The 22,784-nt window shown below is 42.5% G+C and overlaps 1 protein-coding gene across 3 annotated transcripts in view; it reads left to right on the forward strand.

Moving 5' to 3' along the window:
• The window catches only part of bcorl1 (BCL6 corepressor-like 1), a 58,478-nt gene extending 38,745 nt beyond the window's left edge, over window positions 1–19,733 (forward strand). For all 3 annotated transcript variants that reach the window (XM_063000551.1, XM_063000553.1, XM_063000552.1), the window contains exons 6-12: window positions 1,903–2,099; window positions 2,336–2,596; window positions 6,913–7,079; window positions 8,659–8,804; window positions 15,480–15,557; window positions 15,769–15,937; window positions 17,990–19,733. In XM_063000551.1, coding sequence (XP_062856621.1) covers window positions 1,903–2,099; window positions 2,336–2,596; window positions 6,913–7,079; window positions 8,659–8,804; window positions 15,480–15,557; window positions 15,769–15,937; window positions 17,990–18,335 — 1,364 coding nt within the window. In that variant the 3' untranslated portion in view covers window positions 18,336–19,733. The remainder of the gene's footprint in view (window positions 1–1,902; window positions 2,100–2,335; window positions 2,597–6,912; window positions 7,080–8,658; window positions 8,805–15,479; window positions 15,558–15,768; window positions 15,938–17,989) is intronic.
• Window positions 19,734–22,784: the final 3,051 nt, after the last annotated feature.

Below are 22,784 nucleotides of genomic sequence, written 5' to 3' on the forward strand. Positions count from 1 at the left end.
TCCATTTTATCAGCTCCACTTACCATATAGAAGCACTTTGTAGTTCTACAATCACTGCCTGTAGTCCATCTGTTTCTCTACATACTTTTTTAGCCTGCTTTAATGGTCAGGACCACCACAGAATAGGTATTATTTGGGTGGTGGATCATTCTCAGCACTGCAGTGACACTGACATGGTGGTGGTGGATCAGGTATGAGTGGATCAGACACAGCAATGCTGATGGAGTTTTTAAAACACCTCACTGTCACTGCTGGACTGAGAATAGTCCACCAACCAAAAATATCTAGCCAACAGCTCCCCATTTGCAGCATCCTGTGACCACTGATGAAGGTCTAGAACAGAGGTCACTAACAGGCGGTCCGGGTCCGGACCCAGAAGCTGTCCCATACGGACCCGGACCTACAGCCAAAACAGAAAGTTATGATTTGAAACCTGACGGAGCGCTTCTATTTTAACCGGCGCAGCTTCTGTACCATTTACGGTAGCGGTTTAGTGGATGAGAAAACGCACAGACACCAGAGATCACGTGACACCACTCAGCCAATCAAGTCTGTGCATTCCAGCCGGTAAACACTGCGACTCTACAGTGCAGACAGATGAGAGAGTTAGAGGCGAGTTACATGTGGAAAGACGGTGGAAAGAAAAAGAAAGATAGCGAACGTAGAAAAAAGAAGGGAGAGATACAGACGACCGTGCTGGAGAAAGTTGAGAAAAGACGAGTGAGACAGGAGACAAATGGCGCTCTCCAAAAAAGAAACGTGTACAGCGAAATTACAGCATTTAATCCGTGATGGAGAGACTCATTTCTGTTCTTACTTCCCACTGGAGCACAATTTATTTTTATTTTCTCCTAATTTGATAAGAGAAAGGTTTGATAAGGTGGGGTGGTCCGGGTCCTCCCTGTGTGGAGTTTGCATGTTCTCCCCGTGTCTGCATGGGTTTACTTCGGTGCTCCGGTTTCCTCCCACAGTACAAAGACGTGCAAGTGAGGTGAATTGGAGACACTAAATTGTCCATGACTGTGTTTGATATAAACTTGTGACCTGATGAGTCTTGTGTAATGAGTAACCACCGTTCCTGTCATGAATGTAACCAAAGTGTAAAACATGACGTTATAATCCTAATAAATAAACAGACATTTGATTTGACAGTCAGTTATTGATTACATGCAGATGTTGATACAAACATACTAGGCTACTTATATATAATATATATATTATATGTTATGCAGTGATAGCTCAGTGGTTAAGGTACTGGACTAATAAACAGAAGGTTGCCACTGTTGGGTCCCTGAGTAAGGCCCTTAACCCTCAGTTGCTCATTGTGTAAGTCGCTTTGGATAAAAGTGTCCGCTAAATGCTATATATATATATACACTGTATATATAGTTAAACATTCCGGACCTTTGCTTCAAGAAATTTTCTCTAACTGGACCTCTTCAAATTTTAGTTGAATACCCCTGGTCTAGAAGATGACCAACTCAAACAGCAGCAACAGATGAGCGATCATCTCTGACTTTACATCTAAAAGGTGGACCAACTAGGTAGGAGTGTCTAATAGAGTGGACACGGTATTTAAAAACTCCAGTGGCGCTGCTGTGTCTGATTTACTCATACCAGCACAACACACACTAACACACCACCACCATGTCAGTGTCACTGCAGTGCTGAGAATGATCCACCACCTAAATAATACCTGTGGTGATACTCTGTGGTGGTCCTGTGGGGGTAGTATGTACAGTCAGTAATTGTAGAACTACAAAGTGCTTCTATATGGTAAGTGGAGCTGATAAAATGGACAGTGAGTGTAGAAACAAGGAGGTGGTCATGATGTTATGCCTAATCGGTGTATATACTACATGCCTACTGACTAGAATTAATCAGCACCTGTCGTTGTTACAGGTATGTATCCTCGCCTTAGTGCCACTTTGCAATTTGAAGTCTCCAGTCCTGATCCAAGCCCTAAGAGGTCTTTAAACACACGTCTGGGCACCGCACAGCTCCACGAAAGTCAAACAACCCCAGAATGTGATGAAAAACCAACAGGAAAGAGGAAGTTCAAAAGCAAGCACTTGTGTGACTCTGAGGAGCAGAAAAAGGTGGGTTTAATAAAACTTTACTTTTGACAAATGATGCAAGTGAAGTTCAATTTATGTGGAATAGCTTTTTGCGAACACGTTCCCATGGGAGGCTTAATGTTAGCTGGTCTTTTAATGCCACCTGCTGGCAGATTTAATTCATACAAAGCCATTTTTGAGCACGTAGACTATTTCTTTTCCAGTAAACAAAACAAGTCATTCGTTTCATATTTATCTATTAATTATTTCAATTCCAGATAAAGATCAAGCGAGGCCTTGGAGGGAAACGTTCCTCATCGTTATTCACAGACGAAGACAGCCCTGTGGCCAAGAAACCCTCCCCTACTTTTATGTCCCCAAAGGGCTCATCTCCTACACCCAAAAAGAAAGGGCCAGGAAAGTGCGTGACCCCTGAATCCACGCCGAGCCGTCCGGTACCTCCAGAGGTTCGCAGGTTGATCGTGAACAAAAACGCCGGGGAGACGCTGTTGCAAAGAGCTGCCAGACTGGGTTACCAGGTATAGTGCAATTTTATATCCAGTATTCAGGTTGTAAAATGTCAAGAGCCCTGGTGTTGAGGGCCCAGCTGTGTGTTGAGATGCTCTTTCAGTTATGGATATTATAATATATTTGTCAGCATTTGGCCTTTGTAAAATAAAATGCAGACATCCCAGTTGAAATCCCACTCATTTCAACCTGTGACCAATATGAGCTCTTTATATAAGGGACCTGCCCACTGGTTGCATTTCTATTGAATAATAAAATCTTCTGCTATTATTAAATAAACAGCAGAGAATATCAATACAGTGGTACCTTGAAACCCAGCGTCAATTGGTTCTGGGATTGACTTAGAGTTTAAAAGGCGTTGAGTATCAAGGTATTTTTTCCCATTACCTGATAATGCGTTCCATGGTCCCGTAACATTAAAACCACCTCTTGTTTCTACACTCACTGTCCATTTTATCAGCTCCACTTACCATATATAATCACTTTGTAGTTCTACAATTACTGACTGTAGTCCATCTGTTGCTTTGCATGCTTTGTTAGCCCCCTTTGATGCTGTTCTTCAATGATCAGGATCCTCACAGGACCACTACAAGAGTAGGTATTATTTAGGTGGTGGATCATTCTCAGCACTGCAGTGACACCTGTGGTGTGTTAGTGTGTGTTGTGCTGGTATGAGTGGATCAGACACAGCAGTGCTAATGGAGTTTTTAAACACCTCACTGTCACTGCTGGACTGAGAATAGTCCACCAACCAAAAATATCCAGCCAACAGCACCCCGTGGGCAGCGTCCTGTGACCACTGATGAAGGTATAGAAGATGACCAACTCAATCAGCAGCAATAGATGAGCGATCGTCTCTGACTTTAGGAGTGTCTAATAGAGTGGACAGTGAGTGGACACGGTCTTTAAAAACTCCAGCAGCATTGCTGTGTCTGATCCACTCATACCAGCACAACACACACTAACACACCACCACCATGTCAATGTCACTGCAGTGCTGAGAATGATCCACCACCCAAATAATACCTGCTCTGTGGGGGTCCTGACCATTGAAAAACAGGGTAAAAGCATGCTAAAAAAGTATGCAGAGCAACAGATGGGCTACAGTCAGTAATTGTAGAACTACAAAGTGTTTCTATATGGTAAGTGGAGCTAATAAAATGAACAGGTGTAGAAACAAGGAGGTGGTTTTAATGTTATGGCTGATCAGTGTATTTTAGGCTAATGTAAAATAATGAGGTTGTTTTTGACACTTATACACTGAAAATAACACAAATATAATATAAAAACACTGAAATACAATTTAAGAACAGTTAGAAATCAATTAAAAATACAGTAAAACTTGTGTTTTACCTTTACTTCTTTATTGTTTCCTTACGCCTCTTAATTGTGATGCTTGATCTTGGAATACAGTAATCCATTTACTAAAGGCGCGTTCACACGAGAAGCAGCAAAACTGCTTTTGTCCTGGCTGTGCCGTTATTTCCTATGGAGTGTGTCAATGCACAGAGCTTAATGTGACTTACTGTACTAAAACAACAAGCAAGGAATTTCATAGGTGGAAAGAACTTACGAGCAGTAATAATTAAGAGAAGTTTAGTGTTCCTGTTTCGTTCTTTCAATACTTTAAGTGACCAAGCATTTTTTAACAATAAGCGTTTAAGACTCTCTTGGAAAAGCTGATTCTTACAATGTCTCAGAACCCCGAGCCATAACACAAGTTTAAAAGTGAAACAGGAGAAAAATCCAGCTAAACACAGATACATGTGGAGCTTTCAGAGTGGATTTGATGGTTCGTCCACACACATGCAGATTCGTCTCATTCGCACTTTGATGTTTTACCGCACCACTCAAGCCAAGTGCTGAACAAAGCGGCTGTTTATTGTTGATTTAAGATAAAAAACAATTTTAAAAGCTGAACACGTCACGTTTAAGGTAAATGTCGAGTTTAAGGGTACAAATTTCTCCACGAAGTACGTCGAGTTTAGGGGATGTCGAGTTGTATATGAAACGATATGCAGGCTCGTATTTACACAAAAACATCTATCAACATCATGAATGTAAACTTAATGGGACAGTGGTGGCGTAGTGGGTAGAACTTTGGGATGTCAATCAGAAGGTTGTCAGTTCTAATCCAGGTTCTGCTGTGGAGCCACTGTTAGGCCCTTGAGCAATGCCCTTAACCCTCTCTGCTTCAGGTGCGCCGCATAATGGCTGACCCTGCGCTCCGACTCCAGCTTCCAAACAAGCTAGGATAAGCGGAATGAGAATTTCATTGTACTGTACATGTGTGTTTGTAGCGTTCTTCTTTCTTCTTAACATAAGTCTGTATTCTAAAAGGCAGGAATACCCTGGACAAAGCACCTGTCCAATATCCATCACAGGTTTGGCCACCCCCCCCCTCTCAGACATGGTCAATAAAGTCTGTGTAGACGGCTGGCCGGCCGACAAATAGACCGCTGCACCACCCGAGCACCTAGCTGTCAGATAGTCTGTGTTACTATTTCTCAAGTAGTAGCTGGACATTTTTAAATATATCACAGTACCCATACTGTTAGATAATAAGATAATCAAGGTTTGAAGCTCAACAGGATAAAATGCCACATAAAGACCATTACCCCCTATTTGTATGCTTCTATAAATTATAACTTGATTCATATAGGTTTTCAAACAAAATGTAATATTTATGCAGAAGCTTGGTTTTAAATGATCATTATAGTTATTTGAAAAATTATTATCCAACTGCAACACAAAGATGCAATGGCAGGCTTTTTCACTGCCACTTTACAGCAAGAAGGTCCTGGGTTTGATTCCCAGGTGGAGCCATACATAAAGAAATGTCTCAGAGTTATCTGGGTTTGGATAATATGTTCTCCTTTCATCTTGTTAAGGTCTAGGATTCTCTTTTGCTCTTTCTATTTTGTATGTAGGGCGGCACGGTAGCTTGGAGGGTAGCACTTTTGCCTCACAGCAAGAAGGTCCTGGGTTCGATCCCCTTCCTGTGGGTCCTTTCTGTGCAGAGTTTGCATGTTCTCCCCGTGTCTGTGTGGGTTTTCTTCTGGGAGCTCCGGTTTCCTCACACAGTCCAAAAACATGCAGTCAGGTTATTTGGAGACACTGAATTGCCATATAGGTGAATGGGTGTGTGTATGTGTGTGAGTGTGTATGTGTGTCTGCCCTGAGATGGACTGGCGCCCCGTCCAGGGTGTTACTGTGTGCCTTGCGCCCATTAAAATGCTGAGTGGGTAGCTCTGTCACCTCACAGCAAGAAGGTCCTGGGTTCGATTCCTAGGTGGAGCAGTCTGAATCCTTTCTGTGTGGAGTTTGCATGTTCTACCCGTGTTTGTGTAGGTTTTCTCCGGGACTCCGGTTTCCTCCCACAGTCCAAGGACATGCAGGTGAGGTGAATTGGAGATAAAAGTTGTCCTTGACTGTATTTGATATTAAAAACTTGAACTGATGAATTTTGTGTAACCAGTAATTACCTGTCCTGTCATGAATGTAACCAAAGTGTGAAAAACATGACATTAAAATCCTAATAAATAAATAAACAGGCATTCTATCCTCGAAAGCCCTTAAATGTGGCTAAATGAAAGCAATTCTGCAAAGAACAAAGGACAAAAATTCCTTCACAATGATGATGGTCTTTGCAAATGTTTGGTTGCGGTGGTTGCCGCTAAAGGTGGCACAACAAATTTCTAGGTGAATTGATTTTTATATAGCTTTCTCTTTGTATATCACATATTATGTAAGGATCTAAAGTCATTTAGGATGTCAAATATGCAAAATTAAAATGATTTTCAGCCTTTGTTGGCACTTGTGTGGTGCAGCCATCTAATGCACTGGCCCACCACCACTGGGATCTTATTGGCTGCATCTGAAGGGTGGAGGAAATGGTAGAACAAATACGTTCTCTGCTGCCTGTTTGGGGCACCAACATGAGAGGTGGTAAATTGGCAGTTGTAGCCTAGTCGTTAAGGTACTAGACTAGTAATTAAAAGGTCGCCGGTTCAAACCCCGCCACTGCCAGGTTTCCGCTGTTGGGCCCTTGAGCAAAGCCCTTAACCCTTAATTGCTTAGACAATGTACTGTCACAGTACTGTAAGTCGCTTTGGATAAAAGTGTCTGCTAAATACCAAAAATGTAAATGTAAATTCATGAATAATAGTGCGTGACTACTAAGATGAGACTGCTCTCAGTGAGAACATGCGGCAAGGACACACATGCTGGAAAGGGTGCAAGTTGTTAAAACTAGGGAATTGAATATAATTAGTTTATTGTAACTAATGCTTGGGCTTTAAAATACTCCTTGTTTGTTTTCTTAAAGGAAGTTGTGCTGTACTGTCTGGAAAAGGACGTGGGTGAGGTGAACCGCCAGGATAACGCTGGCTATACGGCGCTGCATGAGGCGTGCGCTCGTGGCATGACCCACATTGTGGAGGTGCTGCTGAAGCATGGGGCTGACGTTAACTGTAGCGCACAGGATGGAACACGGTGAGCATTAAATTAACTGTAGTCTATTAGTAGTCTCATAGTATGTATATAAAAGGGGGTTTTCCCACTAAACAGCTTAGTATGGCACAGTACTGTTACTAACTTAAATCTAGGTTTATTTTGCCCAGATAAATAATTATTTATTATATAAAAACCAAACCAAATGGCGCAAAACAAACATTTATACCTTAGTAACTTAGTAATACATAATAATATTGTTTAATCAAGTGATCTTTTGAAATACAATCTTAATGCTATTAATTTATAGCAATATACATAGGACAGTCTGAATCTTTAGACGGTAGATGGTGAAATATTCTTATAAAACATAAAAACTAAATAAACTTGTATACAAATGCTCCCTTGTGGAGGCTTTACGTTACATCTTGTAAACCACTGTGGGACCAGATTGCCACAAAAAAAAACCCTGCTTTAAAGAATTGTTCTCTTTTTCCCAGCCATGGAAGCTTAAAATTGTCTTCACATTTTAAATTGTGCCCTGTGATAAACTGGCGACCTGTCCATGGTGTTTCCTACCTTTCGCCCAGTGAATTGTACTCACTGAGACCCTTAATAGGATATGATATCTACACATACAATTCGCACCATTATGCTATGTTATTGTAATTGTTGACATGATGGCATATTCACAGGTCTGTTGTTTAAGAATCTTATTGTAGAGATCATATATTTTAAAATCATGTCATACGACCAGGAAAATAATACTGTGTAAACCTGGCCTTTGTGGGAGTAACTGTGTGAGTGTTTTTTTGAGTGTTTCCGGGTGTTTCTGGACCCACAGTGACCCTAAACAGAATAAACATTAAAATAAACAAGTAAATAAAGGGAAAGCACCCCGAGCTAGTCATATGTTGCTGTGTAAATCAGTTACAGAGTTTGTTGGCCTGTTGTATTGCAGTTGAGTGCAGCTACACAATGTTTTGTTTTGGCTATACACATAATATTTATTAGATGAATTATGTGGCCAAGGAATCAGTGGATTTTGGACTGTTGTTCTACTCCAATATGGAACCATTAAAAGTTTATGGTCATTGGAGTCTTATTATTTCAACAGCAGTGCACATGCATCTTAAAGCAGTCTGGGTCCTTTCTGTGGGTCTCCCCATGTTCTCCCGTGTCTGCGTGGGTTTTCTTTGGCAGCTCCTGTTTCCTCCCACAGTCCAAAGACATGCAAGTGAAGTAAACTGGAGATACTAAATTGTCCATGACTGTGTTTTACATTAAATCTTGAACTAAATAATCTTGTGTAACCAGTAACTACCATTTTTGTCATGAAGGTAACCAAAGTGTGTAAAACATGAAGTTAAAATCCTAATAAATAAATAATCATTTGGAAAACAGTTCATATTTAAAACTGGGAATATTTCTTTATTTTTTTCCACGTTATTCCGCCTAATTTATTGTATTCATTTTGCTGTGTCAGGTTTTACTTTCAATAATATCAATTTTCCTGGGTGGTAAATAAATAAACATTAAACATTTCTGAACATTAAACATATTGTTTGTGGCAAGCAGCATTAGTTACTCATTGTACCTCCTGTGATTTTTTTTTTTGCAGCCCCATTCATGACGCTGTGGCAGCTGATAACCTGGCAGCGGTGTGGATGCTGTTGAACCATGGCGCGGATCCAACACTGGCGACCTACTCCGGTCAGACTGCTGTTAAACTGGCACAAAGCCCCAGCATGAAAACCTTCCTCGAAGGTAGAATTCATACATACATGCTTATATTAAGTTTCATTCTTTATTTAGAAAAGGAATACGGTTCTAGTCAAGCGTTTATATACTCTAGTAACAGACATGTCTTGACATGCCTTGGGATTTAGATGATTTCTGCAACTTCTGTTTTTTTTCTGTATCTGAATTTTCTGTGCATTAACAGCAAACCCTGGCAGATTTGCAGCTCTAGATTACACCGGCCAGGCATAACATTATGACCACTGACAGGTGAAGTGAGGTTTAACACTATCTCTTCATCAAGGCACCTGTTAGTGGGTGGGATATATTACATTTTACATTTACATTTTCTGCATTTAGCAGACGCTCTTATCCAGAGCGATTTACAGAAGTGCTTCCATAGTAAACATTTAATTTCTCAAGTTTTAGTAAACAACAGTCAAAGAACACAAATCTGCTGAAACCTGTTAGAACCAAAGTGTCTGACTCAGATGTTCGGACAGACAGAGGAAGTTCGTTCCACCACTTGGGTGCCAGTACAGAGAAGAGCCTTGATGCTTGTCTTCCTTTAGTCCTGGGTGGAGGCTCAAGTCGAGCGAGACTAGTGGCTCGGAGGTTGCGTGGTACAGAGCGGGGTTTGATTAGACCACGAAGGTAGCTTGGGGCTGGTCCATTTTTGGCTTTGTAGGCGAGCATCAGTGTTTTAAACTGAATGCGTGCAGCTACAGGAAGCCAGTGAAGAGAACGCAGCAGTGGGGTGATGTGGCAGTGTTTGGGCTGGTTAAAAACCAGACGGGCAGCTGCATTTTGAATGAGCTGCAAGGGTTTAATAGTGGACATAGGAGCTCCTGCCAGGAGGGAGTTGCAGTAGTCCAACCGTGAGATTACAAGTGATTGGACCAGAATCTGGGTAGCTTCCCTGGAGAGAAATGGTTGAATCTTCCAGATGTTGTACAGGAGGAACCGGCACGATCTTGTCATGTTTTCTATATAAGGAGAGAAGGTCAGCTGGTTATCCAGTACAACACCAAGGCTTCTTACATTATCAGATGGTCTGATCTGGGAGTCATCAAGAGAAATGACTAGGTCCTGGGTTGGAGACTGATCTCCGGGAATGAGCAACATCTCTGTCTTGCTGGGATTAAGTTTTAGATGATGAGCTGACATCCATTGTGAGATATCTCGCAGACATGCTGAGATGCGAGCTGAGACTTGTGTGTCTGAAGGAGGAAATGACAGAACGAGCTGAGTGTCATCTGCATAGGAGTGGTAGGAGAAGCCATGGGAGGTTATGACCTTACCCAGAGAGCAGGTGTAGATAGAGAAAAGTAGTGGGAAAAGAAGATATTAGACAGCAAGTGAACATTTTATCCTCAAAGTTGATGTGTAAGAAGCAGGAAAAATGGGCAAGCGTAAGGATTTGAGCAAGTTTGACAAGGGCCAAATTGTGATGGCTAGACGACTGGGTCAGAGAATCTCCAATGGAAAGAACAGTGGTAAACCGGCGACAGGGTCATGTTCGGCCAAGGCTCATTGATGCACGTGGGGAGCGAAGGCTGGCCCCTGTGGTCCAATCCAACAGATGAGCTACTGTAGCTCAAATTGCTGTAGAGGTTAATGCTGGTTCTGATAGAAAGGTGTCAGAATACACAGTGCATCACAGTTGCAGGGCTGTTTTGGCAACAAAAGGGGGACCAACACAAGATTAGGAAGGTGGTCATAATGTTATGTCTAATCGGTGTATAGCTCTTATTGTGAAAATACTCTTCTTTATGCCCATATAAACAGGTCTAATTTAAATTAATCTATTACAAGGTTTGCTTGAATGTGGACTTAATTCATAAATAAAACAAATCATTCACAGAAAAAAGAATGGGGGAGGGGGGTGCTCAGGTGGCGAACTCACAAGTTCTGTCCTCAGCAAAGCCACCATCCTGGCCGGGCATTCACACAAACACAATCGGCCCTGTTTGATGGAGGGAATGTCAGATGGTGTCTTTTCCCACTGCCGATTTGAGATATGCGATCTCCGGGACTGCTCTGGACGCCTGTAAAAGGAAGGGTGGTCAAAAGGAGCATAATGTTGCTCTCTTTATGCGATAAGGCTCTGTGTAGGAATAATAAGTGACGTGTGGTGATCTGGCTCTCCTGGATCAGATCGGGGGTTGTGTGAGCGCCAGCGGATTCACAGTATGAAAATTAAAAATTTTGGTGCACCACATCAGCTGCAATGATTAGACCATCTTTAAAGGACATTGGAGTTTTATTTAAACTGCAGACATTAGTTTGATTTGCTCTTGATTGTTGAAGTGAGTGTTATCACCATGGTGAGATCTAAAGAGCTCTCTGAGGCTTTCAGAAAGAAGGTTGTAGATGCAGTCTGGGAAGGGATTTAAAAAGATCCCAAAACAATTAGAAATCAGCCATTCCACTGTTCGAAAAATCATTTACAAGTGGAGAACATTTAAAACAACTGCCAACATGGCCAGGTCTGGTCGTCCTGGCAAGTTCAGCCCAAGAGCAGACCGCAAGATGCGTAAAGAAGTCTCCAATAATCCTACAATGTCATCACGGGACCTACAGGTAGCTCTTACTACAGTTGAAGTCAAGGTACATGCATCCACCATAAGAAAGAGACTGCACAAGTTTGATTTTCATGAGAGGTGAGCAAGTAGGAAACCCTTGCTGTCAAAAAACATCAGGACAAGACTAAAGTTTACCAGAGAACACCTAGACAAAGACCAGGACTTCTGGAACAATGTGCTTTAGACAGATGAATCCAAAGTTTAATTATTTGGGCTCAGTAACAGAAACCAAACACAGCATTTGAGCACACGAACCTCATACCAACTGTGAAGCATGGATGTAGAAATGTCATGGTTTTGGGCTGGTTTGCAGCAGCAGGGCCTGGCAAGCTCTCCATTATAGAATCTACGATGAATTCTTCACTGCAGACATCCCAAGTCTCCCGGAAGTTCAGGGAGTCTCCCGCATATACATAGCGTCTCCCTGATGCCCGCAAGTCAGATAAAATCTTTCGGAATCTAGAACGAGCGTCCAAGAGCTCACACACACGCGCACGCAGGCAACACAGACTTTATTCGCGTATTAAATCCGTTATCTGATATACAGTGTATCACAAAAGTGAGTACACCCCTCACATTTCTGCAGATATTTAAGTATATCTTTTCATGGGACAACACTGACAAAATGACACTTTGACACAATGAAAAGTAGTCTGTGTGCAGCTTATATAACAGTGTAAATTTATTCTTCCCTCAAAATAACTCAATATACAGCCATTAATGTCTAAACCACCGGCAACAAAAGTGAGTACACCCCTTAGTGAAAGTTCCTGAAGTGTCAATATTTTGTGTGGCCACCATTATTTCCCAGAACTGCCTTAACTCTCCTGGGCATGGAGTTTACCAGAGCTTCACAGGTTGCCACTGGAATGCTTTTCCACTCCTCCATGACGACATCACGGAGCTGGCGGATATTCGAGACTTTGCGCTCCTCCACCTTCCGCTTGAGGATGCCCCAAAGATGTTCTATTGGGTTTAGGTCTGGAGACATGCTTGGCCAGTCCATCACCTTTACCCTCAGCCTCTTCAATAAAGCAGTGGTCGTCTTAGAGGTGTGTTTGGGGTCATTATCATGCTGGAACACTGCCCTGTGACCCAGTTTCCGGAGGGAGGGGATCATGCTCTGCTTCAGTATTTCACAGTACATATTGGAGTTCATGTGTCCCTCAATGAAATGTAACTCCCCAACACCTGCTGCACTCATGCAGCCCCAGACCATGGCATTCCCACCACCATGCTTGACTGTAGGCATGACACACTTATCTTTGTACTCCTCACCTGATTGCCGCCACACATGCTTGAGACCATCTGAACCAAACAAATTAATCTTGGTCTCATCAGACCATAGGACATGGTTCCAGTAATCCATGTCCTTTGTTGACATGTCTTCAGCAAACTGTTTGCGGGCTTTCTTGTGTAGAGACTTCAGAAGAGGCTTCCTTCTGGGGTGACAGCCATGCAGACCAATTTGATGTAGTGTGCGGCGTATGGTCTGAGCACTGACAGGCTGACCCCCCACCTTTTCAATCTCTGCAGCAATGCTGACAGCACTCCTGCGCCTATCTTTCAAAGACAGCAGTTGGATGTGACGCTGAGCACGTGCACTCAGCTTCTTTGGACGACCAACGCGAGGTCTGTTCTGAGTGGACCCTGCTTTTTTAAAACGCTGGATGATCTTGGCCACTGTGCTGCAGCTCAGTTTCAGGGTGTTGGCAATCTTCTTGTAGCCTTGGCCATCTTCATGTAGCGCAACAATTCGTCTTTTAAGATCCTCAGAGAGTTCTTTGCCATGAGGTGCCATGTTGGAACTTTCAGTGTCCAGTATGAGAGAGTGTGAGAGCTGTACTACTAAATTGAACACACCTGCTCCCTATGCACACCTGAGACCTAGTAACACTAACAAATCACATGACATTTTGGAGGGAAAATGACAAGCAGTGCTCAATTTGGACATTTAGGGGTGTAGTCTCTTAGGGGTGTACTCACTTTTGTTGCCGGTGGTTTAGACATTAATGGCTGTATATTGAGTTATTTTGAGGGAAGAATAAATTTACACTGTTATATAAGCTGCACACAGACTACTTTTCATTGTGTCAAAGTGTCATTTTGTCAGTGTTGTCCCATGAAAAGATATACTTAAATATCTGCAGAAATGTGAGGGGTGTACTCACTTTTGTGATACACTGTACAATCTAGCGCACTGTGTAGGGAACATAAATCAATTGTCTAATATGCTGTCTAGTGCAATAAGTAGGGAACATAAATCTATGATCAAACAATACTATGTGATAGACTATAGAATAATTATGTGATAGACTATGTAGTGCACTATGTAAGGAACACAAATCATCATCTAGTTATACTTTCTAGTGCACTATGTAGTGAACATGAATGCGTTATCTAATACACTATCTAGTGCACTATGTAGGGAACATAAATCCGTGATCTGATATACAATCTAGTGCACTGTGTAGGGAACATAAACCAATTGTCTAATTCACTATCTAGTGCACTACGTACGAAAACATAAATTCATACCTCCCTGAAATGAGTTTTTGCAACTTGGGATGTCTGTCACTGTATCAGAGGGTGCTTGAGGAAAATGTGTTTGCACTGATCGAACCGTAATTTGGTCGAACCTTTACGTGAATTGACATTTTGCATCTAGTGCAATGTGTAACAATGATGTGTATGTTTTAAATTTTAGAAAATGTATTTTTTGAATACTGGCCTCGATTTTGGCTTGATTTCTTTTTTCAGATTTCTGCAGTAGTTGCTTATAACTAGGGCCCTTGTAAATTCATGGGAAAATGTGATTGATTTCACGGACCCTGTTTTTCCAAAAATCACAGATTTCACAGATTACACGGCAGTCATTAAATGACACTCATAAATTGAATAATAGAATAAATAGACACTACAATACACAGCACAGCCTAGAACATCCAGCGATGTTTCAAGGCTTCATGTTTTGTTTTGAAGAGAAGTTCTCATCCGTGTTTTGACACACTCCACTCTCTGGATTTACTCAGCTACCTGAGTTGTGTTTTCAGCTGCTTTACACATCTCTGACATTTTGACTGATTGCTAACCGAATTGCCGTAGTATCGCCGGGACCGACTCATAGTGCAAATTAACCAGTAAACGTGATGCACTTCAATGCTTTGCAAATGAAAATTGTTTAATTTCTAAACACAAACCTTAAAGTTTGAATTTTACAGCAAAGTGCATATTACACTATCTGTGACGCGATTTTCACGGCTGTGAATTGGGTAGGGTGGTCTGATCCTTGTCCAATAATAACACAAATATTGTGGCTAAACACACCAAGAATTTTACTCTACATGCATCACACTTAGGGACAGTGGTAGCCTAGTGGGTAGGGCTTTGGGCTATCAACTGAAAGGTTGAGGGTTTGAATCCCAGCTCTGCCATGCAGCCACTGTTGGGTCCTTGAGCAAGGCCCTTAACCCTGTCTGCTCCAGGGGCGCTGTACGATGGCTGACCCTGTGCGAAGAAAGAATTTCATTGTGCTGTACATGTATATATGACTGCACGGTGGCTCAGCGGGTAGCACTGTCGCCTCACAGCAAGAAGGTCCTGGGTTCGATCCCCAGACGGGGCGGTCCGCGTCCTTTCTGTGCGGAGTTTGCATGTTCTCCCCGTGTCTGCGTGGGGTTTTTCCGGGAGCTCCGGTTTCCTCCCACAGTCTATGCAAAAACATGCAGTCAGGTTAATTGGAGACACTGAATTGCCCTATAGGTGAATGGGTGTGTGTGTATGTGTGTCTGCCCTGCGATGGACTGGCGCCCCGTCCAGGGTGTTACTGTGTGCCTTGTGCCCATTTAAAAGCTGGGATAGGCTCCAGCACTCCTCTGGATAAGCGGTTAAGTGTCTAACCACAGCACTGCAGTTTGCTGTGCCTGATACACGTGAACCAGCACCACAGTCTCACTGCTGTGCCGAGAATGTTCCAGAACCCAAACAAAGTCTGATTAGTATTGTATTTATGTGGCGGCTGGTGCATTGTTGCCCACCTTTGTTTTTACTTTAATCACTGCACAGAAACATCTTGAAACTGACTGGATAATAGAAGCACGTGTTTCTTTCCTTTCAGAGTACTTTACTGATCTAGAGGGACGCACTGATCAGGATCCGAGTCTCCAGTGGGATTTTTACAGCAGCTCTGTGTTCGGTAAGAGACTCGTTTGCAGGATTTTTATATTTTGTGTGTTTCTTTTAATAAATAAATACATTTCTCTGGGGTCATGTAAGGACAGTGGTCACTGTGAGGAACTGTTTTGGCTGTTAGTGAACTGGCTATCCACTAGAGGGGAGCATAAGCACACTGAAAAAGGAGTCACTGACGCAGACTGAACAAGAACAATCGATTTGTGCTATTACAGAGAATGATCAGGAAGCCTGTTGGGACTTTCTGCTGTCTCAACCTGAAAAGGAAGATGAGGAGGTGCAGATGGAACAGGGAAAAGAGAAAGATTCGGACTGCTTTCTGTTTGAGTTCTCATCGGAACCTCTGTTACCTTGCTACCATGTACAAGTATCTTTAACACAGGGGTGAGTATGTGCTGTTCATTTACCGTATTACTAAAGCCTTACCTAATTCACGGCCCAGGGACCGTGAAACAAGTCTTTTCTCGTGTAATATGCAAGCTCAGTGGTTAAGGTACTGGACTAGTAATCAGAAGGTTGCCGGTTCAAACCCTACCACAGCCAAGTTGCCATTGTTGGGCCCAGGTGGCGCAGCGGTAAAAACACACGCCGCAACCAGAGCTGGGATCTCGAATACATCATATCGAATCTCAGCTCTGCCTTGCCAGCTGAGGCTGAGCGGTCACATGAACAACGATTGGCCTGTTGTTTAGATGGGCGGGACTAGACCGGATATGGGTCTCTCTATGTCAGAATGGTGCAATTACGACCTCTGCTGGCTGATTAGAGGCGCCTACACAGAGATGAGGAAAAAGTGCTCTTAGGGTGTGTCTCTCCGTACACAACGCTAGGTGGCACAACACTCGTCAATGTGTGGGTGATAAGATGCATAGGGCTTGCTGCCCATGTGTCGGAGGGGGCGTGGGTTAGCCTCGGTCAGAGCAGGGATCGGCATAGGCAGAGAGGAAGCATGATGCAACTGGGCAATTGGACGAGCTAAAGGGGAGAAAATGCATTAAAAAAAAATCATGTTCAGTCGTAATTGTAAGTCATTTTGGATAAAAGTGTCAGCTAAATGCAGAGAATGTAAATTCAAAATTTAAGGTTTGTGTTTAGCATGTTTTATTCACGTAGCACTTTGTGGCAGTCCTAGTGTAACTGAGCATCTTAACAGTGTGTAGAGTTTATAAAATAAAGAAATAAACAGTACACAGACAAACTGTCGGAGCTTAGTACTTTACTGGTGCAGCACAGACTACAGAAAGATGATCACGTGTGTAGAGAAGCACACTTTTCTAATGAATATGTAATCCCCGAAGGGACAAAATGCACTCAATATGTTAACACATTACACCTACATCATAAAAAAGTCTGTTACACTAGCAATCTGGTGTCTTCTGTCAATTTATCCTACCCATCGAGATGTCCTACCCAGCATGCACACATCTGTTTCGACTCGTTAAGTGAAACGCTATAATTCCGTGCCATAATTAGATAAAGATCTATTGAGATGTGCTACCTATAGTGTATGATAAGATATACATCTATCAAGATGTGCTACCTATAGTGTCTAATAAGATTCACATCTACCGATATGTGCTACCACTAATTATAATACCACATTCATTGAGATGTGCTACCTATAGTGTATGATAAGATATATATCTATCAAGATGTGCTACCTATAGTGTCTAATAAGATTCACATCTATCGAGATGTTCTACCTACAGTTTATAGTAATATATACACCGGTCAGGCATAACATTATGACCACCTTCCTAATATTGTGTTGGTCCCCCTTTTGCAGCTCCATACACAACAAATTGCAATGCTCTGTGTATTCTGACACCTTTCTATCAGAACCAGCATTAACTTCTTCAGCAATTTGAGCTACAGTAGCTCGTCTCTTGGATCGGACCACACAAACCAGCCTTGGCCGCCTTGGTTGCCCATGACCCTGTCGCCGGTTTACCACTGTTCCTTCCTTGGACCACTTTAGATAGATACTGACCACCCCACAAGAGTTGCAGTTTTGGAGATGCTCTGACCCAGTCGTCTAGCCATCACAATTTGGCCCTTGTCAAACTCGCTCATTTTTCCTGCTTCTAATACGTCAACTTTGAGGATAAAATGTTCACTTGCTGTCTAATATATCCCACCTACTAACAGGTGCCGTGATGAAGAGATAATCAGTGTTATTCACTTCACCTGTCGGTGGTCATAATGTTATGCCTGGTCGGTGTAGATATAATTTATAGTTTATAAGATACAGATAGTTTTAATAAGAGTTTTAATAAGAATGAATCAATAAAACGTTCTAATATCTACTATATATCTACTATATCTAAGTATCTACTATATCTATAAATCAATTTCCCGTGAAGTTAGTAGGGCCCTATGTATTACGTTCGTTCACGTGCTGCTACATGCGACCTAAATCTTTTCTCCTCTCTACAGTTTTTGCAACTGGTTTTTGCTGACGGACGTCCTGAAACGCTTGAAAGTCTCGGCCCGTATCTTCCGTGCAAGGTACCCTCAGTTCGAAGTGGTGAGCGTCGCTAAGCCAGAGCTCTGGAGGCAGGTGAGCATCAGCCAGACGTACGTGGCCCCCGAGGAGCTGAGACCCTCCGACGATGAAGAGGAGGCCGAAGAGGCGGTAGAGCTGGTGCGCTGTGTACCTGAGCTGCAAGGACTGCTCGGTTCCTCCGTTCAGCTTCTGTGTGAGGACGACGATAACGATAATAATAACGATGATGAAGAGGAGGAGAGGTCAGAGGCCAATGGCAGGCTCTGCTCCCGATAGCGATGCGGACCGAAGAGCCAACCGCAGGCCTTCGCTGTTACCAAAACCAGCACTTTGTATGTTCAGTATCAGCCAGAAATGATTCATTAAAGACTTTTCCAGAAATTGGATTGGATTGACTTGCCTTGGTATCAGCCACAGGAGGACTGCTAGGAAAGACTCTGCTTACAAAAAGCAGCTTTAATTTCTGAACCTGTAGGTATTTTTCACTGTCCAGTACCACAAACGTTTTATATATATATAAGCTTAAAACTATATGTAAATATATATATGTATATCTTGACATCAGGGTGAACTTGTTTGGTTGTAACTTATCGATATGTTTTAATGTTTGTTTGGTCCTGAACTTATGTGAATAATTTTGTAAGGGTGTCTAAGACTATTTTTTGTTCTGTTTTATCTTGGTGAGCGTCCTAAAGAGGTGTATGACCAGCTTATCGTGACGGGAAAGACTCCAGGACAGATAACATGAACACTGGTCATTCGTTTTCTCTCTCTCTCTGTCTTCCTTTAAAGCTCTCGCACTGTTTTTCTCTGTGGTCCCTAACCAGAGCACACGCTGCTCAGAATTGTCCTTTTTTTTTTTTGTACCAGTACCTCGGATTTGCAGCTCTGCTCTTAGCACATTTATCCTAGTTTGTGTTTTGCAGTGTAGCAAGAGAAGGATTGCATTCAAGAATTATTTTTTAAATTAATATTCTCACCAATAAATGAATCCTGTTCATTTCATCCGGAAATGAGTATGTTTACAAAACCCGAAGAGACTGATGGGTATTACCTGTGACCTGTGATGAAGAAGGCAGACGGGAAAGCGAACCTGTGGAATGCTGTTGTATTTAGAGATTTTTTTTTCTGAAATCCTTCGTTCTGGAAGCTCACGCGAGACGTCCTCCCCTCATTTGTTCATTTCCCCCAGTGATCGAATTTTAGCGCGCATTACGGTGCATGGTGGGTTTTATTTGCTTAGTTTGTTTGTGTTTAATTTAATAGTCATTAATATATTTGACGTTTGTGTATCGAGACACACGTATGACCATTGCTTTGTATGGTTGGTGCTTTATTTGAAATGTACAGTTAACGATCCCTTTACCCTGAGGATGTTGTGTTGTCCCTCACTCGAAACAGTATTTTAACAAGCAAAAGTACAGTTTTATTGTACTGGTGCTAAGGTAGATTTTGTGTTGACAATCAATGACATTTTTTGAACTGAAACCAATAAATACTATTTAAACTGATGAGAGAGAAATGTAAAGAGAGAGTTTAGTTTCATTACCTATGGAAATACACCGAGACGTAAGGATAGTTCTTGATTTTGGTTGAGGATTATTACTGTGTGATCTGTGTTCAAAGAGGATAACTTTATTTAATTCCTTTTCTTAAGAAAAATCAACCAGAATAAAGCATGATTGTCAAGTTTTGTTTGTAATGATTAGTGCGCTTTATTAGCGATGCCTAGTTTTATTTAGTTTGGCTCTAAAAGAAACTAAATTCTGCGACATATGTATGTAATATACACCGACCAGGCATAACATTATGAGCACTGACAGGTGAAGTGAATAACACTGATTATCTCTTCATCACGGCACCTGTTAGTGGGTGGGATATATTATACAGCAAGTGAACATTTTATCCTCAAAGTTGATTTGTTAGAAGCAGGAAAAAGGATCAAGTGTAAGGATTTAAACGAGTTTGACAAGGGCCAAATTGTGATGGCTAGACGACTGGGTCAGAGCATCTCCAAAACTGCAGCTCTTGTGCGGTGCTCCCGGTCTGCAGTGGTCAGTATCTATCAAAAGTGGGTGCACTACAGAGTGAAGACTGGCCCGTGTGGTCCGATCCTACAGACAATCTACTGTAGCTCAAATTGCTGAAGAAGTTAATGCTGGTGCTGATAGAAAGGTGTCCGAATACACAAGTGCATCACAGTTTGTTGCGTATGGGGCTGCATAGCCGCAGACCAGTCAGGGTGCCCATGCTGACCCCTGTCCACCGCCGAAAGCGCCAACAATGGGCACGTGAGCATCGGAACTGGACCACGGAGTAATGGAAGAAGGTGGCCTGGTCTGATGAATCATGTTTTCTTTTACATCATGTGGATGGCCGGGTGCGTGTGAGTCGCTTATTTGGGGAACACATGGCACCAGGATGCACTATGGGAAGAAGACAAGCCGGTGGAGGCAGTGTGATGCTTTGGGCAATGTTCTGCTAGGAAACCTTGTGACCTGCCATCCATGTGTATGTTACTTTGACACGTACCACCTACCTAAGCATTGTTGCAGACCATGTACACCCTTTCATGGAAACTGTAGCAGGATAATGCACCCTGCCACAAAGCAAAAATGGTTCAGGAATGGTTTGAGGAGCACAACAATTACTGTAGTTTGAAATTCCCCAGATCTCAATCCAATGGAGCATCTGTGGGATGTGCTGGACAAACAAGTCCGATCCATGGAGGCCCCGCCTCACAACTTACAGAAGATCTTGGTGCCAGTTACCACAGCACACCTTTAAGGGTCTAGTGGAGTCCATGGCTCGACGGATCAGGGCTGTTTTGGCAGCAAAAGGGGGACCAACACAATATTAGGAAGGTGGTCATAATGTTATGCCTGATTGGTGTACATTTATACAGATAATGTTCTTGTGACGGAAACGGCACCGATTCAGCGGAATGGCCCATATCTGACCACCAAATATACAGTTCAAAAGAATATGGATTATTCTGGCAATTAGAATAATAGACTAAGCACACCTTAATGATGTAATAATACACAAACAATTGTGTCGTCAGTAAACACATTGATTAATCTAAAATAGGTAGAGGTCATCTGATCGAGCCTTCTTTATCAGCAACAACAATTTCTGTAACAAAGGTGAGGAGAAATTTAAAAGAGCTTTTCACAAAACAAGCCCACTTGAGGTCACGCTGATGCATCTCAGTTAAGTTTCATAGCCATGCCATCTTTTCCAACCCTCCATGGTCAGTTTCTTGTAGCAACAACCTTCTTTAAACCTTCTTCAGTATATAGATTCCGGTCCTGATGTTACCCTGAACATGTTTAAACAGCTGTCCAGGCTTTAAGAAAGCAAAACAGCCCCACTTGCTTAAATATTTCTTTATTCTAAGGAAGCTTTACTGGCATGACGAAATAATGACATTCGTATTGCCAAAGCTTAGATACAGTTTCAGCATAAAATAACAATAAAAATAGTACAATGTACAGAATAGTTACATATATGTAAAAATTTTATAAGGGGGGCGCTCAGGTGGCGCAGCGATAAAACACGCTAGCACAACAGAGCTGACATTTTGAACTCGTCGTTTTGAATCTCGGCTCTGCCATCCGGCAGGCTGGGCACCTACATGAACAACGATTGGCTGTTGTTCATAAAGGGTGGGAGCCGGACGGGGACTCCTCATAACTGATGCAGGAAATGTTTCTGTAATTAAGTATACATATAATTTATCTCTACAGCTTCATGTATAGGGCGGCACGGTGGCTCGGTGGGTAGCACTGTCGCCTTACAGCAAGAAGATCCTGGGTTCGATTCCCAGGAGGAGCGGTCTGGGTCCTTTCTGTGTGGAGTTTTCTTTAGGAGCTCCGGTTTTCTCCCACAGTCCAAAGACATGCAGTCAGGTTAATTGGAGATACTAAAATTGCTCTTAGGTGTGTGTGTGTTAAGATGTGAATGTGTTTGGGTGTGTATGTCTGCTCTGCAATGGACTGGCTCCCTGTCCAGGGTGTTTCTACCCTGATTAGGATAAGCATCTTAGAAAGTGAGTGTGTTTTATATATAGAAACCTGCTAAAAGTGGACACTAGATTAAGAGGGTGACCTGAACTGCATGGACAATTATTCAATCGAGGCATAGTTTTGGTCTCAAGCCTTACATCAAGAAGCTACTGTCTTATTTCCAATGTAGTACTTTTTACAGTTTACACCCACCAGGCATAACATTATGACCACACTCAGGTGAAATAAATAACAGAGATTATATCTAATCATGGCAGCTGTTAGTGGGTGGGACATATTAGACAGCGAATGAACATTTTATCCTTAAAGTTGATGTGTTAGAAGCAGGAAAAATGGTCAAGCGTAAGGATTTGAGCGAGTTTGACAAGCGCCAAATTGTGATGGCTAGACGATTGGGTCAGAGCATCTCCAAAACTGCAGCTCTTGTTGGGTGTTCCCAGTCTGCAGTGGTCAGTACCTATCAAAAGTGATCCAAGGACGGAACAGTGTTAAACCGGTGACAGGGTCATGGGCGGCCAAGGCTCATTGATGCACCTAGGGAGTGAAGACTGGCCCATCCAACAGACGAGCTACTGTAGCTGTAGCCATCAGATTACTGAAGAAGTTAATGCTGGTTCTGATAGAAAGGTGTCGGAATACACAGTGCATCACAGTTGCAGGGCTGTTTTGGCCGCAAAAGGGGGACCAACACAATATC

Source organism: Trichomycterus rosablanca, chromosome 8 (genome assembly GCF_030014385.1).
Source record: "Trichomycterus rosablanca isolate fTriRos1 chromosome 8, fTriRos1.hap1, whole genome shotgun sequence".
Lineage (NCBI taxonomy): Eukaryota > Metazoa > Chordata > Actinopteri > Siluriformes > Trichomycteridae > Trichomycterus > Trichomycterus rosablanca.